The 19,609-nt window shown below is 36.9% G+C and overlaps 2 protein-coding genes across 2 annotated transcripts; both read left to right on the top strand.

Annotated features, from left to right (window-relative positions):
* Window positions 1-1,017: 1,017 nt before the first annotated feature.
* Window positions 1,018-7,665, top strand: ogfod1 (2-oxoglutarate and iron-dependent oxygenase domain containing 1). The gene is made up of 13 exons (XM_063880453.1): window positions 1,018-1,325; window positions 2,223-2,368; window positions 2,459-2,505; window positions 3,999-4,099; window positions 4,220-4,336; window positions 4,418-4,509; window positions 4,591-4,719; window positions 5,854-5,967; window positions 6,058-6,137; window positions 6,254-6,492; window positions 6,663-6,791; window positions 6,915-6,973; window positions 7,487-7,665. The coding sequence occupies exons 1-13, from the start codon at window positions 1,163-1,165 to the stop codon at window positions 7,646-7,648; spliced, it is 1,578 nt and encodes a 525-aa protein (XP_063736523.1). The 5' UTR covers window positions 1,018-1,162; the 3' UTR covers window positions 7,649-7,665.
* Window positions 7,666-8,566: 901 nt separating this feature from the next.
* Window positions 8,567-19,052, top strand: tradd (tnfrsf1a-associated via death domain). The gene is made up of 5 exons (XM_063882648.1): window positions 8,567-8,680; window positions 14,084-14,237; window positions 15,079-15,359; window positions 15,770-15,917; window positions 18,256-19,052. The coding sequence occupies exons 2-5, from the start codon at window positions 14,087-14,089 to the stop codon at window positions 18,552-18,554; spliced, it is 879 nt and encodes a 292-aa protein (XP_063738718.1). The 5' UTR covers window positions 8,567-8,680; window positions 14,084-14,086; the 3' UTR covers window positions 18,555-19,052.
* Window positions 19,053-19,609: the final 557 nt, after the last annotated feature.

The following is a 19,609-nucleotide window of genomic DNA, read 5'->3' as shown; positions in this document are numbered from 1 at the left end:
TCAGAGCTTGGCTTTGGGATAATGCACAAAGTTTACGCAGGGTTGGGCCAATTTTCTTGCAGCAAAGCGAACTAACTGACACTGAAACACTACAATTGTTAAAAAATGTATGTATCGTTGCGAAAAGTCAGCATTTTCAAAGCAAAAGGCACTTGAGAGTATTTACACATTTGAATGTAAAAGGTATTTATCAGAGAACTGTAATACCTTTTAATATTTATTTATCGTTTTGCTGTGCAATATGACAATAATGGTAAATGAAACACGTAAGAAGAAACTTAGCTACTAAGTAGATCAAATCAAATACAAATATCCAAAATACAAATCCAACATGTTTCTCTTCTAAAGGTTTGCCAAAAGTCAGTGTAAGAACTAAACTAGGTAGTGGTGGAAGAAGTACTCAGATTTGATTCTTAGGTAAAAGTAGCAATAGCTACTACATTTAAAAAAAGTCCTGCATTCAAAATTATACTGAAGTAAAAAGTTCCAGCATCAAAACATATACTAAACCACCAAAACCAAGTACTATTATAATTACTATTATGAATATTGATGTGTTTTTATCCATGCTAGTTAATGTAGTGCTAATGTATATAACTTTATATACTGCTCTTAAATATATGTCAAAGTGTATTTAATAATTGATGTGTATTATGAATTAGCTAATATTCCTTACCTCTAAAGTAACGAGTAAGACAAGCTGTCAAATAAATGTAGTGGAGTAAAAACCACGATATTTGCTCCTAAAATGTAATGGAGTAGAAGTATAAAGTACCATAATCTGAGAATAGCATAGTACAGTACTTCAGTAAATGTACGTGGCAACTGGCAACCATACATCACTAGGTAGCACTAAAACATGTGAATAAGCATTGAAATTATTAATCAAATAAATTATAGATACTTTTAAAGCGTGTTTGTGAGCATTACATATTATTTAAATCCATAGTTCAAAACAAACAAATAATGTGCCTTTTTTCTCTCTGATTGCCAATGCTGCCTGACAGTCTGAGTTCAGGGAGAAATCACCCACGCCTTTTCACGTCATTTCCCAGCGACGCCCTGGAACATTTCGCACGCGTCAGTCGTGTTTTTTCTGTAGTGTTTTATAAAGCTTTTCCTACTTACATGTTTATCTAGTCCACAACGCTCCGTCTCTACAATGGCGTCTAAACGCCGGCCGGGGGAGAGTGTGAACACAGAGAAGAAGAGGAAGAGGAAGAGGAGTTGTGAGGAATCAGCGGAACTCTGCTCAGTGTTAGAAGATCAGCAGGTGAAGCAGACTGTGAGGGAGGCGTGGAGCCGGAGGACTGTCTGCACACAGGGTCAGTGCTGCAAACACAATCACTTATGGGGAAATACACTAACCTAGCTACAGTCAGTCAGACAGGAACAGTCAGTCACAGTGTCAGCAGTCTGTCAGTATGTGTTGATCTGTGACATGTGCTACAAACCAATGGATTATAAGTATTTGTGAATAGATGGGACCATGCCATTTAGCATAGTCCCAAAGTAGCATAAAACCAATGTGCTGTACAGAGGGTTCATAAATATATCTACTGTACAGCTCTCAATGTCACACAACAACTAATTGTATCAACAACATTACCTCTAGTACTGTAGCTAGGTACAATTTGCAGTACTTGTACTTTAATTGATTATTTCCAATTCCAAGCTACTTTATCCTCCTTTTTCACTACAATACAGAAGTAAATAGTGTACCTTATACCAGTACAGCAACCTCTTTGACCCTTTTAGTTACTTTCTACAATCAGATCATTTCTAGAATTATAAATGATGTTTCACCCAAGCTTTAGCAAACCGGCAATGTATAAAATAAAGATAATTCCTGCTCTCTTTACTAGGTGCAACATGAAGGTATGAACACAAATGCAGTATATCATAATCATTCTGCATAAGATTTTTATGAATGCTGAATACTATTAAATATTCAGCAACAACTGTTAACATTAATACATGTTGCAAATAATCATTGGGCTTTCTTGGATTTTAAGTACAAATGTAAACCCAATCCAGTGGGAAAAAGGTAATTGCTGTGGTTAATAAACTTTGAAAAATGTTTTTAGCTTACAGTATTTGGAAAGCTATACAAATGTGCAATGACTTGAATATATCTCTGAAATGAATTTATGAAATCCATGGCTGGAATGTCAGAAGCATGTTATTTGTCAACATTTCACACACTTTGTATTGACGTGCAGGGGATCTGGAGTTGGACTGCCACCCTTTCCCTCACTGCATTATCAGGAACTTCCTCAGCAGTGAGAGCTTCGTGGACAACCTTCAGAGAGAACTGATGCAGCTCAACTTCCACGAGAAGTCAAACGATCTGTACAAATTTAAACAGGTGGCCTTCAAACTATCCTTCTCAATGGTTTATTCCTGAGCCTTTGTGTTGTTTTCTTATAACCTTTGCATTGTTGTTGATCCAACACAGTCAGATGACCTAAAGAAGAGAACAGATCCACACATCGCAGGACTGAGGTAAAAAAAGAACTTGTGTTCTTGTGTTTGCACATTTTACTAAGGTCATGTCTTATTGCCAGGAGTTGATGTTAACCACCAAACCAACAATAATGACTACTGGTATTCTGCTTGATCTGCAGCTGTGTTTAAAGCATATTTTACTTATTGCTTTTCCATTTCAATAAGATTTTCCAAACGATTGACCAACCTCTGTCAAAAGCTAAGTTAGGTTTTTAGTTACTTATTTGTATTTTGCCTTTGTCTTTTCTTCGACACACTTTCTTCTTTACTTTCTTTCTTCAAACTTTACTCATAGTACATCCTAAGGGATGGCTCAAATCGTCAGAACTATTTTTAGTTGCTACTGATCTTAGCTTTCATTTTAATATCATGTGCAACACATGAGATCTAATCATACTTTTAGCCTCTAAAACCTTTGGCTTATAAACAAAAGAGAGCGTGTCATGGTCATTTCTGCAAATAACCAACAGGGCAAGCAGTTTTAAATATAAAGCATGTTTTAACAACACAAAACAAAGTTGGAACAAATCAATTTGACAGCACAGTTCAAAAGAGCAATATACAAGGAATATATATCTATATATATCTATATCTATATATATATATATATATATATATATATATATAAATATATATATATATATAAATAAAACACATTTAGCAGTGTAGGAATCACATTGCAGGAACATTGAAGTGGTCCTAGTGGTAGAGACATGTCGAGGGTTATGTATCAGCTCCACCAGGTGGAGCCAGAGATCGCATCTGCCTCGTAAATAATACATTTCCTTTATTAAGTGATGTTGATTCTGTTAATATTAACATGTGACCTTTCAGACGGTACATTTAACTCAGTGTGAAATGCAATTACTCACAGGTGATCCTTTTTAAACCTGTTTCATATTCAGTCTGGTATCAGTGCTGAACTATGTGGTGAACACAAGGGCAGCACTGTAAATTATAACTGCAGTAATAATGTTGGGGCTTTCCAACAGATGACTGGAAACAAAGATGTAATTGAGGAATTATGGAGCAGCAAAAGCCGCCTAACCTGCCAAGAGGTCCAGAGCTTGAACCTAGTCCAAGAAAAAAAGAATCTCAGTGCATAAATCAAGGAAAATTAGCAGGGTGTCAACATCTATTTTATTACCATTATGACATGTTTAAAGTGAGTGATTTCAACATGTCATTTCTTCTAAAAATGTATTTGTGATTATATACAGTGCAGTGCTACACACCTACTGAAGAAATACAGCCCTTGGGAGTAAATACCATAATTAAATACACAATAACGGCCTCCTCTTGTGATCATCTATTATTTATGTCACAACAAAATGTCACGGTGGGTTTGAGCAGCTGAACAATCTGGCTCTGTGGTGAGGCTGCAAAATGTCGCATCTTATGGGAGATTAAAGGTGCAGCCACATCAGTAAAAACAGGATCATACAATCAAATGTAAATATAAATAAAATTGTTCCTGTGTGTCTTTTCAGGTCAGCACTGTTTGGGCCTTTCCGCTCCTGGCTCGGGGAAGTGTTGGGGGTTGAGCTGGAGACCACAGTGGATATTTCTTGTGCCAAATATGAATACACAGGTGAGTTTGGTTTTAAAGCAAGGATTGCTTTACATTTAGGCTCTTTTGATAAGATTAGTGATGATTAATCAACTGTTGATTATCATTTTTCCCATATGTAACACTCTCTCTTCTCTATAGATGTTCTTCTGTGTCATGATGATGAGTTGGAGGGGAGGCGTGTTGCTTTCATCTTGTATCTCGTGCCTCCATGGGAGAACAGTGACGGAGGAACCCTTGATCTTTTCACTACAGACAGTTAGTGTCTCACTTTGTGTGCGTACTTCTGTGAGTTTATACAAGGGAAGTCTTTTATAATCTCAACATCTTTGTTATTAGGTCATTTGCAACCGGAGTGCGTAGTGAAGTCGCTCGTACCCTCTTTGAACACACTCGTCCTCTTTGAAGTTTCTCCTGTCTCCTTTCACCAAGTAAGAATAGCCGTTTCTGGCTTTTTTAAAATCACTACAAATCTTGATTGCAGATTGATAAAATGTGTCGTGTTTGTCAAGGTGTCAGAGGTTTTGACAGAGGACAAGTGTCGTCTGTCTCTGAGCGGCTGGTTTCACGGGCCGTCTTTGGAGCGTCCTCCTCGCAACATAGAGGCCCCAATCCCGCGGAGCCCACACTTACCGAGAGATGTGAGTATGGTCAAATGTGAACCTTAACAGGAATAGTTTGAGATTTGAGGGAATAAACATAGTTGCTTTGTTGCTAAGACTTAGATTAGAAGATTGTTTGAAGCTTTAGCCAGTTATCTTTTTTTAGCAAAATGAATGGAAACAGCAGGTCTGGTTTATTTCAAAGGTAACAAAATACACTAACCAGCAACTCTAAGTCACACTTACCATCATGCTACATCAAAATTGTCTTAAGGGCGAAAACAGCATGTTTCTGTTTGCTTTCGACTATGTCCTGGCCGGGAACGCTTACCTCCTAATTCGGAGTAAATCGTTTCCTGTATTCAATTTATTATTTAAAGGCAATAAACAAGTTTTCAAGTTCTCCCCTCTCAGCGTTTCCAAGTGGTATCACTCTTGCAAAAACAACCTAATTCCTTTTCTTTTTTTTACCTTAGAGTCAAAGGCAAATTTAGTGACTCTTACAGATCATCTGGTAAAACTCAGTAATCACAATCCAGCACATAACCTTTATTATATTTTCAAAAAACGCCCCATGCTGCCCAATTTCAATCCATGCTCTTCTGTCAGAGGCATGGGATCTCTCCCTCTCACATCAACACATCTCCCTAGAGACACAGAGGCACAAACAGACAGGAAACAATTAATAAAATATACAAATAGGTCGCCCCGGTTGCTCACCTGGCAAAGCGGGCACCCCATATACTGTGTGAGCTCTTACCACAGCAACCCAGGTTAAAACCTGTCCTGCAGCCTTTTGTCCTCCCCTCTCTCGCCCTTTTTTGTCTCACTTTGGCTGAAGCAAAGCCCAAAAAATGTCTTAAAAAATCGACACAATTAAAATACAGTAGTGTGAATGTGCAGCAAGCAGCAAACAAGTTGTATAAATAAAGGAAGAGCGCTCATTCTGTAGGAGACCTTCCTAATCCAGTTATTTTATGTTGACTGCCTTAATGTCATTAAAATTAAAGACTCTTTTTTTATGTTTTGGTTGAACTTTTTTTTACCCTATATCGACTGCCAAATGTATTCATATGGATCAATGTCATCATCAGAATCTGAAGATCAGTTTCCCAAACTATCCCTTTATCAGATCACCTGATTCCTGACATGTGTGTGTTGTGTTCACTACAGGAAACACTGCTGCTGGAATGGGTCAATCCAGTGTACATGGAAATCACCTACCAAGAGCAGATCCAGGAGGAGTTTGAGGAGAACTCTGAAATTCAACTCAAAGATTTTCTCAATGTATTCTCTCACTCCTTTTTTGTTTTGTTTTTGTTTTTGCCTTGCCTGTGTCTGCTGTTTGCTTTTGTCTGACGATGTGTCTGTCCTCAGGAGGAAAAGTTCAGGGAGGTGAATGAAGCCCTGCGACTCGCTCAGATTCAGTGGACCAAGAGAGGTCCGCCTAATAAGAGGTAGGAAACGTTTCAGAGAAATACACCTTAATTGAGTCCATAAATAGATAATAGGAGGTAAATAAACTATAATAGAACATAATAAAATTGCAATTACTGAATTTTTGTGCTTTCAGGTGCTATGAAGCAGCCTCTCTGGACACTCTGCCTGAGTGTGTGAGTGAATGTTGGGAGTTGCTTCGTTCAGAGGCTTTCTTCTTGCTCCTCTCCAACTTCACCGGACTCCGATTGCATTACCTGTGTCCTGCCGATGATGAGGATGATGATAAAGATGAAGGGAAAGAGGACTTACAGGACGGAGAAGCTACGGGGTCTTCATCCGTACCACCGTTAGCGAAGACGAGCAAAGAAAAAGGTGTGTATGTCAGTGTGAGCCTTTGCACAAGTCTTTTCATCTGTGTTGAATTGACTTTTTTCATTCAACAATAAAAAGGCAGGATAGGATAACAACATTTTAAACTGTAACGCTATTCAGGTCAGTGTATTTATTAAAAAAGCCAATGTTTTGACCTCTGTTTTCTTTAGAGCCGAGCACACCTGTGAGTTGTGGTGAAGTGCGTCGATGGGCTCATGGCGGATACACACTGTTGCATGATGCAGAAGCAGTGCGGGCAGAGTACGCTCTGGATCTTGTCTTACCTTTTTGTGGTGCAGGTAAGTCTACGCAACACACACACAAACATACACACACACACACACACACACACACACACACACACACACACTTGGAGAACATGTCGATCAATCTTGTGAATTTTACAAAATGTTCTTTCCTAGATTGGGAGTCAGAGTTTGGGGGCTTCACGTGTTATGTTGCTAACGAGGAGGATGAGGAGGTGAGTGTTGATTAGAGCTTGGGCTGGCTATTTGTTTTTGATTACACTATAGTAAATGGACAGAAAAGCTACACTGCAGGAAAATCTAGAGCAAAAAACCCCATGTACCATGGAAGATGAAAATCAGTCAATATGACTGTGCAAAACTGTTGAACATTTTGTTTTAGTATAAGTTATTGCTTTTCCCACATATCACAACATATATTTCTGTATCTGCTGCTCTTTCATTTATTTTTTAACTTTTGAAACTAATACAGTGCATGGCCCAAGTGCAATTTGTAATTCTGTAATATTGAGATGTCACTAAAAGAACAAGGGGAAATGGTACAATATTATTATTTTTTAGATAGAGATATTTCAATAAATGTATTCAACATTTGAATATTTAAAAAGGGCAGTGGGCTGCAATTGACCCACGGACCCTTGTTTGGCCACCCCATGTATAAAGTGTAATTATATATGTTTGGGCTTTTCTTTGTTATAATAATTGCATTGGTTCCTTCCTCATCGCAGCTCCTGACAGTTTATCCAGAGGATAATTCCCTCGCCCTCGTCTACAGAGACAAAGAAACCCTCAAATTTGTGAAACATGTCAACCACAAAAGCTTGTCTGAGTCTGCTGACAGTGCTACCCGCAGAGCGTTTTATGACTTCTCTTTTGTGTACTATGAATAAATACATATATTTTATAACTATCTTTTGTGTTTCTTGACATCTTTGCATCATATTCCTAAAGGGTTGTGTACATGTTTAACACATATAGTAACATGTACAGATTCAGAGATGCTGCCTTGCTTCTTGGGAACTATTTGGGTTCAGTGGTTTGAACAGGGATACAACATGTTTATTTTACTAACATCTTTTTATTGATATTGAATAGTGGTATAGATTGCAGCAAAACAAACTCTCAAACAATAAATGAACAGTCAAGAACAACAAAAGAAAACATTTAATTGGGGCAGCATCGCAAAAAAGAAAGAGTTAAAAACACAATTTTATCAAAACAAATAACAAGGTGACTTAATCTGTTATTTTTTAAATCACAGGTTGTGAGTTAAAAAAGGTTCACCTCACACCAGTAACAATATAAGTGACTGTAGATGAGACAAAACCTCTAGTATTAAGCTAAATTGTTAAAAGTCAATGAATTTGACAAAACATGGTTTTACTGTAGTATAATTGCTTATCTGGCCTAAATCATTTAAATGGTTGGGGTAAAGGAACACAATTCATATTGTTTATTAATCTTAATGACAAAAAGCAATTGTATGGTCTAAAATGAACAGCATAGTGTTTCCTAGATTACACTACCACTGATATGTGGTCAGAGAGTTTCTGACTCTCTAAGCACTTTCGGTCCTAGATCACTGATTATTTTTGAACAACAACAGTTTTACCACTTAGAAGAATGATTATATTGCAGTCGAAAATAATACAAATAATAATAATAATAATAATAATAGAGAAAATATAACTTGAAACCATATTTATCAGAGATGTTTTGCCCTACATATGCATCAAAAACAACAAAAAAAACCACTTCCTTCCTGTCATGATTTTTCCCCAGGCAGCTTGCTGTAGATTTCCACCAATCAGAGCGTCCGGTTACTCATCCTCAGCCAATGGGAGTCCAGGACGTTTGTGACGCGTCAGTGGGTGTGATCCAGCAGTAGGAAGCGTTAGCGAACACTATAACAAAGTTTTAAGGTAAGTTTGTGTCTACTTTTTACTAATGTTTTGCTTTAAAGTAAATCTAAGAGATTATACATTAGAAAATATACGTGCCTGACCCCGTGTCTTGTAGCCGTAAAGTGAACACTAAAGTAGTTTTTTTGGTCGCACCGTGATTAAAGTTTTACGGCAGTTGTGTCTACTGTACGTGAGGTTCAACAACACGAATGGTGCCGATCACTGCCTTTATGTTTATAACTTTTACACACAACTTTAGTGACTTTAAAACCATTCCTGTCTACGGTGGGTTCAATCGAGCTCTTACGCTGCCTCATACTTCTTCGTTACAAAGATCTACACGTTTTTGACAAAGCTTGACATTACATTCACGTACAAATTATGCATGCTAACCGGGGGAAATCGTATGTCCAGAATACTTTATAAAATATAATTCAGCTTTAAATGGATGATTTTTAAACGGATCCATCCTTATGCATTAGTAAAAAGAAAAACAGCATCCTACATGTATTCAGGTAGGCTACTTTAGCTTATTTAAGTATCATTTTGAGGTACGTGCTGCTACTTTCTACCTCTACCTAGTACATTTTATTGGGAAATATTGTTCTTTATGATCAACTACATTTAATTGACAGATGTACTACTTAATAATAAACATGTGGTTAATTAAAAATACGAAAGACAATTCCATTAATAGGTTAACACATGAATGCATCAGCAATTATAATATTATTCTGAAATGTGCCAGTCTGCTAAATGAGTATTTTACCTTCTGTACTATATGTATATTTTGATGCTAATACTTTTTAAGTTTTCCTTAATTAAACATGTCAAGGACTTTTACTTTTAGTAAACTACACTTTGGAAGTAGCTGAGTACTTCTTCCCCAACATCCCTATGTTCCCAGGGTCCTATGTTTTTAATATAAACTAACATTATTATTAGAGATTAAAAAAGACTATCTTTATTGTAAAACAAATATAAAGTGAGATGGACGTTTAAATGCAGTTTGAATGGTATCCATCTTCTTAGCCACTGTGGAAATATCAGTCAGTGTTTACTGCAAATTTTAGGTTGTAAGTTTCAAGGAGTATAACAGTAAAGCTATAGATGAGCAAGAGCTTTTTAAAGGAATTATTTAAATTAGAGCTGCAACGATAAAACAATCAACAGAAAAACAATTGCCAACTTTTTGAATGGTTGATTAACGGTTGAAGTACTGTCACTTTTCATGCGAAATAAATGACGCATTTTTTGTTGACACAATATCTCTGTACGCTGTATCAGAATCAGAATCAGAATACCTTTAATAGTCCCACAGAGGGGAAATGTGCATTGTTACAGCAGAAAGAGCCAAAGACAGCTTAATATTACACCAAGGTACTACAAAAAATATATACAAGAATCACACAATTGCAAAATACACACAAATAAAAGTATAGCAGCCAGATATGTATTCCACAGTTATTAACACAACAGGGGGTGTTATAGTCAGTGATGTTATATGTGGGGGGGTCTACCGGGGGCCATGATGGTATATATCACCTATATAAGTTATATAAGGACCTTTGTTATAATAATTGTTGTATTTGACCTTCTCTGTCAATTTGCAATTTCCAAAATGGGCGGTTCCTTTCTCTGTTTGATTTGTCAAATACCACGTACCACACATTTCTAAGTGGCAAGTTTTGACATGAGGAACTCAATAAATCTTTCTATGACAATTTATATCCGCCAGTGAGAAGGGATTCAACACAGATTTGATTATTATAAACATTTATTCAAAGAATACATCAAGGTTAGTACTGTGATCCTCAAAAGACCTTTTTCCTATTTTAACCTGATTATATTTTTAGGACTGAAATTGTTCACATTTTTATGATAGAGTTGTTTTTGTTTAGTTTTTGTATTTTCTATCCTGAGGTGGAAAATTGAATTGCTACAGGGCAGATTTAAACTGGCACTGTTTATCGGTCGAGAAGGATCATTTTCACTGAACTGTCACTTTATTGTAATCAGATATTTAATGTGTGTAAGGATAGTAAGCGGGTGGGGTTCTGAAACAAATATTGACGGAAATGATAAACAACAGCATATTGAACAACAGTATGATAAGGAAAACAGTCCTGCCTTTTCATTCAGTGGCATTTTTCTAACAATAGTTACAAATACTGTGATAAGTGATACAATACAATACCTCTAGTTTCATTAAAAACAGGTTTGATTACTCTGAATGACGAATGACATCTTGTTCTTTGGCGGAAATCACTTTGTAAAACTGAAAGCTCCTGTCCTTATTTATATATTTACACTTACAACACATGCGGACCAAGAAGTGTAATGAATAGAACAAAGTAACACTTTAAATGTTTTGTTCCACACCTTGGTATTCAGACGTTTACTTTCAACACAAGATGTGTTGCTTCATGTTTTTGATTCTATATGCATTTTGCCTCTAAATTGCATGGGTATGATTTAATTATAAAGCGATCTTAAAATACTTTACTGCCAATGAGAATTTCCTCTACTTTTTAACTTATAGATACAACCAAGGGTATTGTGTATGTTAAAATCATATTGTTTAACCATTCAAATATATTGTTACATGTCAATCAAAGAAGGGGCCTTACCGATCCATACTCTTTTATATTTATCAGTCAGTCTATTGGCATTTCTCACTTTGTCATTAATCATCCATTACTTTTAAAATCAAAAACCTCTCACTCTGACACTTTTTGGGACTTTTTGTTTTTCTCTTTTTCATATTATTGTTAATTGATTGTTTTGAAGTTGTAGACTGTTAAGAAAAAAACCAGCAATCTGAACATTTGGATCTGTGAAATAATGATAATTAATAATTCATGGTATTTATTAAGTGCTCAAAGTGCTTGGCATTAAATTATACTACAGATATTAGACATAGAATACATGTTTACTCTTAAAGATAATCTACAGATCTGCAGTTCAGTTTAGTTAAATCTTTGAAGCCCCAAAGACACCAACACATAACAGACGGAAACAAGCATCATCGATATATATATTTCACCTAAAACTCAAACGAGATGTCCAGGGAATACTAGAGGTTGGCTTTTGGCTGCAAAAAGCTAAATGATGTATTTTAAGCTCCTGATGATCACTTAATCCGCATACAGCTGTACAGTACACTTCCTGAGAACTGGTAGATAGGATCGCACATAATTACATACTGGCTAAATTGTAGAGATTCCTGCAGACCCAGCAGCCAAGCATACTGTGTATTAGTGGAATATGAGGACATATAATCCAGCTCAGAGGATGCTCTTTCCACACTCTGCATGGAGACAACACCAAGAGTGAGCCAACAGTGGTTCATTTAGAGTACAGGAGCGAGGGGCTGCACTGGGGGAGGGGAGGACTGAGATTAAACATGTTTTTATGTAATGAGGGTTTCAAAAGGAGGCTGGGGTTAAAAAGGTTGAAGTGGAGTGAGGCCACAATAACCAGTGCCAAGCGCTGAGACAGGAAAGATATTTCTGTCTCGTTTATGTTAAGAATATTTGTGTGTGAAGATATCTCCTGAAATCACAATTACATAATGCGTAATTTGCATTGTGTAACATTCAGACTTCAGAAATCGTAAAATAAAAACGTTTTGACTTAATGTTAATACTCAACTGTTGACGTTTTCAAAGGCCTATGTTTTTATCTTTAATCTGAATGTTATGACAGAGGGGGGTTGACCATACTGTATATCATTCATAGTACCGGTAGGTTTATATGACATGATTTAAAAACATGGCGCTAAATTCTCATTACAGTACTTTGGATTGATCAACAGAATGAAACAAGGATTTTGACATAGCCTTATCTCACGTTTAGATTTCTTTAAGATACTGTAGGATAATGCCTCGTTTGCCTATTAATACACAGAATTTCTTAACGTTTTGATACAAAAAGTAATTGTTTAAGGTAAATAACCGTCTGGGGGAGTTTCATGGCGATATCTATTGGTCAAATGTGTCTCCCCTTTAAGAAGCTGAACCGTGAATATTTGCTTGAAAATGACTTAAAGCACGCACTCTAACATATTAAAACCAGATTCTTTCAAAACTCAATGTAATTGCATATTAAATGTAATTCTTAGTTTCGTTTTACAAAAAACGCGACTGTAGCTGTCACACAACAGTAAAATATTGAGTGTAATCATGAATATTGTGAATTCCTACCTCTCTAATCCCTTGTCAGTGTTGACCTTTGCAGGGTTTAGTTTTATTGAAGTCTTATGATATCATCATATGAAATGTTTTTTGTTTAATGAAACAATAGCCCATTCTCAAACATCTATAAAGGGACAGTCACATGTTGCAAAATCAAATCTTTTCATTTGTTAGGTACTTTTTTAAAATCTCTTCAATTCACTTTTTTAAAACATTTTTTTTAGGAAATATTGTTGTTGTTGTTGTTGTTGTTCTTCATCTTCTTTCTTCTATTATTATTAATTAACTGTCATACAGATGTAGCCAATATGCACAGAGATAACAAGTACTTTGTTTGTGCAGCTCACAGACTGCTTGATAGATATTCAAATTGAAATTAAAAAAATACATTCTTACATAATCACTAATACATTGAAGGATAAAATTGTAATTGAGGAAATGGAGGATAATATTTCATGGGGATAAAGGGCTTGTTGATTTCTCCCTGAAAGCCATGAAACATGCACCTGGTGATGTAAAAGATGCTAGCTGCTAGACTCTGACTGCCATTAAGAACTAATTACAGTATTGATTATTAAGCTGATTACTTTTTAGTACTTCAATTATACTTTGGTCTACAAAATGTCAGAACAAACAAAAACATGTTCATCCAAGCTTTTCAAAGTCCAAGGTGATCTATGTAGATGTTCTGTTTTGTCGGTCCAAAGATATACAGTTTAGTATGATATAAATCTCCATTTACAAGAGGCTGAAATAAGCATTTTTTGACATTCATAAAAAGATATCATTTTAATGTTTAATCAATGATCAAAATACTTGATTTGATTTTTGGTTGATTGATGCAGCTACACAACCCCCATTGTGACCACAGGCTATTTGATAGAATAACTTGGAAATTCCTCAGGGTCTTTTCTTTGAACCTGTTTGAACTTGAAGCCTGTTTATATAATTCTTGTTGATACAGTTAACACAGATGTTGGGGAGAGCTGCAGACATATGACATGTGTAAACATCCTTTGCCCCCAGTCAGCGTTGTTGTGAATGATGTTTCAGAGAAACACTGCCAAAACAAAGTGGAGATAATGACTTCTTCCTCCAGGATATTTTAAAGCAACTCAACACACTTTTAGTGTCTTTACAGACTTGGGTTGTCATCAGACAGTGGATCTTTTGATGTTGTTTACTCACCATTGAAACTGTGTTCTGTGGGTGTGTTTGTGTTCAGAGGATGGCAGACAAGACAGGGCATGGTGGGCAGTGGACAGGATGTGCCGTCATCTTTCTGCAGTCGCTCTGTCCCGGTGTGGACCTGCTGTCCCTCTACAAAGACCGAGGCGGGAAGTTCACCGTATTCAAGGTGATCAAGCTGACACTCACAGGTGAGCGCTACAGTGGAGAGGGTAGATTAGGCATGCCTAGTATAATAGCTAACGTGAGATAATACAGGAAACATATTTGTTTCTTTCACGGGTATATATTAAGAGTTTGGGATATTTTAATTCATAACATACATTTTTTTAGACTAGTGGAAAAGTATATCCAAACAAACATTTAGGTGTTTGTGTTGTTACACTTTTATCTATTTGGGTCTGCTGATTTCTCTAAATTCAACCAACAGTTATCATTAGAGGATGCTGCATTTTCATATTTATACCTCAAGTTTCAGAGGACTTGTAATACAAACATTAGTTATATTGAGTCTGAGTAATCAACAAGGGAAATATGTTAACCACATTGTCCTGTAGTGTCTGATGAATTGTAAGGATTTTACAAATACATATCTTGATTGCCGTTTCTCAAAGCCAGAAAGCTCATTTTTTGCAGTTTTTACTTCAACCAAACCAAACTGTTTTATTAACACCTTTATTCTTATGGTTTGTAGAGAGGAGTTTGTTCATATATAACTTATAGCCTGATTTTATTTTTTGTGGCATTTACCAGTATATCTCTCTGTAAAACCCCTCAACCATGTCAACAAAATGAAAAAACATTGAGCTTTGTACAATGTTCAGGTGTCTTTTCTAGAAATGTTCGAAAACTAGCACATATTTAGCTTATGGTAATGCTTCATTTCCATAACATACCATATCTTTTCGTACAGTAGTCTCATGGTGATTTATAGTATTTACATTTTTATCCTGTTCCTGTAATGTCTCCCCTAAAACGCTATATTTTGTTAGATATCACATTAATTAATTAATACGTGTTTTATGTATTCAGATTCTGCTGGAGGTCTGGGAGGTTATGAGATACTGAAGGTCCATGAGGCTGATCCGTTCCTCGGGGTGGAGGTGAAGTTTGAGGACGTGGACGCCTGTCAGCAGTTCTTGGAGAGCTACAGCTCCGGAGCGGTGCGTCAGTTGCTCTCTCAGCACGCCTGCCGACTTCTGTCCCTTTCTCAGGAGATCACAGTGGAGACGCAGCTGAAGGCCAGCACACACATCCTGGATCTGTACCTGGACAAGCTGGAGTTGTGCCTGCAACACATCCACCTGTCAAAGGTAGTTTTTCAAAGGTCGTTTCTCAAATTTGGAGATTTATTGCTTGTTCCTTTATTATATCACTTTAAAATCAAGATATTTGGACAAAACATTTAAAAACATCCCCTTTGACATTGGGAAACTGAGATGGACATTCTGCACAATTTTTCGGACATTTTATAGATCAAACCAATAATGAATTAATATTTAAAAACTCATTACTTGCAGACCTAAGATTCTGTATTAAAAAAATCAAAGTAGTCTCTAAGTAGTCGTGTCTATCAGACTGAATTGCATTTTCCTCTAACTTCATTTATTCACATGTTAATTTTTTGGGCCAAATTAATCATTAGTGAGCGACTCAGTTTTATATGCTTACCAAATCTTATTTAAAACCATATGTATATATGACCCTTATCATTTTGCTGCAGCCGGAGCGCCTCCGCGACGAGGAGATCGAGCGCCTGGAGCAGCAGCTGCAGTCTCAGGCCCTCGGCCCCGTCCCACAGTCGACCCCCATCAGACAGGACGAGTGTCCCGTCCCCAGCAACTGCTTCAAGTTTCAGAATAAAGTGTTCGGTGAGTTGATCATTTCTACTCGTCTGGTATGAGACTTCTGCCTGAAAGAGGTCATGATAAACATTAGGGCTGTCATCCTAAATGATTATTAAAATAATTGATCATGATGATTTTGTCGCTTTATCTGTGGAAAAAAAACTGTCTGAGGTTTTGTTTAATTTGCCATATTATCTTGGTTTTTGGCAAGTGAACTACCATCTAAATACGCGTGTAAGTAAAGAGTCAGTAAGGATAACTTCAAATTGTGCAAAAATGAATAACATTTCAAACAACAGTGCTGTGCTGGAACTGTAGTTTGTCTAATCTTATGGTATCATGTTTTTTAAATATCGCAACACCCATACAGTAGTAGAGATGAAAAAAAGACTTGTATCAAATAATTAAGAAGCGTAATGCATTCACTTTAACATCACTTCACTTCAATGATCAAGATTATTATCTCAAACTACTGGAAAAAGTTTAAGAAAACGTGCTCAGTGTTCTTAAATAATAATTACATTAATTAAGATTTTTGAATGCATGACGATAAAGAGACTTTGGTGCTTGTTTCCTCTTTAATATTAGACTCAGCAGCACCAGGCTCATTGACATGGTGAAGAAAGCATGCGGTGGATTGAAATCACCATACGATGCACATTATTTTCAATCATTTCTATAGCATACCATGAGTTCTAAAATGTATTGATCTCTTATTGTCCATGCAACCATTTGTTTCAGTTGATTCAACAACATGTTAAAGTGAAGATAATAAACCTGCTTGCGATGTATAATCCATGAGAGCGTAGATATTTTTTACAAAGAACGAGTCATTGCTGCATCGTACGGTCTGTGGTTTGAGTTTTCTAAAACTGTGTGTTCATGCTTCAGCCGCTGAGACATGTTAAAATGCAGTCAAAAAGTTAATGTTATTTACCTCCAACACAGACAGCATATGCATTCAGTGCTGCCTGTCAGCTGCCTCTCTAATCCAACCTTTTATAAACTGACGCTCAGTCTATGGGAGGAGATTAGTGCCAGCAGATAATGTGTTTGTATCACATTGATATGAAATTGTCGACCTCCTATTGAACTGTTAAATTAATGTTAACTGATGATACACTACGGTGTCTACAAAGTTAATTTGATTTTCTAGTTAAGTTAATTAAAGATTTTATTTCAGTTCATGTAAATGTAGACTCAGCGCTCTGTGCATCGGGGACTCCAGTTCCCTGAGTGCCTCCAACAGCACGAGATGACCCGGTTTCAAGTAGACTGAATAACGACAATGGATTTCAAAGTGGATAAAAGAAATTGGAAAGAAAAGATTATTTTTAACTAATTGATTCATTGATTTGTTTCTGGAAGTTCAAATGTTTGTAGTTGAGATGTTTTTTCCAGCAGTGGGATGTAAATGCTGGTGTATGAAAGCAACATACTGGCTTTTACTTCCTTTAAGTTTCAAGTATCAAGCTGTGAATCTGTCAAACTCCGAGTGTTGTGAGTAAAATTAGGAAATTATTACACCTCGGAGAGATGCTGAAACAAAACCGAGCTGCTCACATTAACCTGTTCTCCTTGGTTTTTTAATGTATGTTAGTTGTTCCTAATGATACAACATGCGACACGTGATGTTTACTGACAGTAAAAGCTGAAACAAATGATGGTTCAGTTTTCATTCACACACATTTCTAGATAAAGATACTTTGGGTAATGTGAAAGGTGTTACTTGTAGTAATTAAATCAAGAAGTTACTACTATTTAAACATATCTGCGGTAGAAAGACATACATCACAAATAATACACAATATAAAATATTCCGGATAAATAAAGATTATCTATAAAAGACCAACAAAAAAAACGCAGTAACAGAATGGATTAATACTCCAGAGCAGAGACATATATAAATTAGATAGGATATCAATTGCAGAAGTACAAGGTGGCTATTGTGCGAATTGTTCATGGTTATAAGTGCTATAAGCATATAAACAGTGACTCATAACTAGTTGTGTCAAATGATTAGGGTGTGTGGTAGAGTAAAAAGTATTTTAAAAAAGGAGAATCTGAGTTAAAAGACATTTACTTTGTTTACAATTTGTCTCCCTCCACAAGTGTAAAACAAAACCCAACCAATGCCAGTATAATGCCTCAAAGAAGGATAGCAACAGTTGTGATGAGGACAGAATGAATAATGTAAAAATGATCCTTTTCATTTCCTGTTAGGTTAAAGGGCAAGGCTGTGCATTGTTGTCTGGAAATGTTTACTGTATACACATGCATATGCCTGCAAACTAAAAGTTTATGTAATGACAATAGAGCGCTCTTTACAGTAATGTCTCTCACTTTATCTTTGACCCGTCAGAGGACAGGATACTGACGGCGGCAGATGTTCAGAGCTTTTCTAACGGGGTGGGACGCCATTGGAAAATTGTGGGTCGAGCACTGGGGAAGAGCTGCCGGGCTCTGAAGGGTCCCGCCATCGACAACCTGGCCTACGAGTACGAGAGAGAAGGGCTGTATGAGCAAGCCTATCAGCTGATCAGCCGCTTCATCCAGGCGGAGGGGAGAGCGGCCAAGCTGAGCCAGCTGGTCAGAGCACTGGAGGACTGCAAACTCACCACCCTGGCTGAAAATATTCTGGACATTCAGCCACGAGAGTAACTCCGTGTGCTGCAGTTACAAGTCGAGAAAACTGAGAGTCGACAGGTCCTCTCTGCACGAAGAGGCGCTGATTCTGTCCTGCTTTGAATATACAGGGTGTTTGTTCTTGACTGACTGCCTGTCATTCAATCATTCCCAAGTGTGTGTGTGTGTGTGTGTGTGTGTGTGTGTGTGTGTGTGTGTGTGTGTGTGTGTGTGTGTGTGTGTGTGTGTGTGTGTGTGTGTCAGTGTCAGACAGGATACGAACACCTCTGTGAGAATTGATTCAAATCTATATTTGCTTTTCAGTTATTAGTTGTTGTTTTTTTTTATTTAGACTAAATGATCTGTCATCACTGTTTGAATGTAATATGCTGTCAGGAGTTTAATGCACTGTTCCAAACTCTTTTTTTCTGCTTTGTAAGTCAATTTACAGAGGAAACAATCCACAACTGAAGGTTGGTGATTTTTTTTTCTAGAAAATGGGTGCATACAAATTAAATGGTTTTAAAAAAAATGTGTCATGTTTCTGTTTGATGCATTAGTGTAATTAAAACTGAAAACATAATTTTGTCAAAATTCCCTCAGGTATAATTTAGTGTTAATCCTAACTCCCTGACACACACACAAACACACACACACACACACACACACACACGTGCACAAACTCATATGATTAAATTGTGCTGATCACTGATGTTGTCGCTGAATGTGTGTGTGCTCACGTTGTAGGAGCTTCAGGGTAAAGAGGTGGAGGTTGCTGTGTGTGTGCGCGTGGGTGTGTTTGTTTGTGTGTGTGTTTGTGTGCGCGTTGGAAGTTGTATCTCAGAGGAAATTCACTGATGGATGAAGTCTCTTCAGGTTGAGCTCCTCTGCTGGTTTCTATTCAGGGTCCACTATAAAAGCCCAACCCCCCTTTTTACTCCACTTGACCATCCATCCAGATGTGATGTGTGGATTAGAAGCTTTTATCACACACAAACACTCCTTACTGCTATATGGTACAGCCACATCCCCCAACATACAGCTCTCTATAACTTATGATAAACCCACACGCCTCACTGTATGTCTGCTGT

This window comes from Eleginops maclovinus, chromosome 4 (genome assembly GCF_036324505.1).
Source record: "Eleginops maclovinus isolate JMC-PN-2008 ecotype Puerto Natales chromosome 4, JC_Emac_rtc_rv5, whole genome shotgun sequence".
Taxonomy (NCBI): Eukaryota; Metazoa; Chordata; class Actinopteri; order Perciformes; family Eleginopidae; genus Eleginops; species Eleginops maclovinus.
The sequence above is the reverse complement of the archived record's forward strand: the minus strand, read 5'-3'. Positions and strand labels throughout refer to the sequence as shown.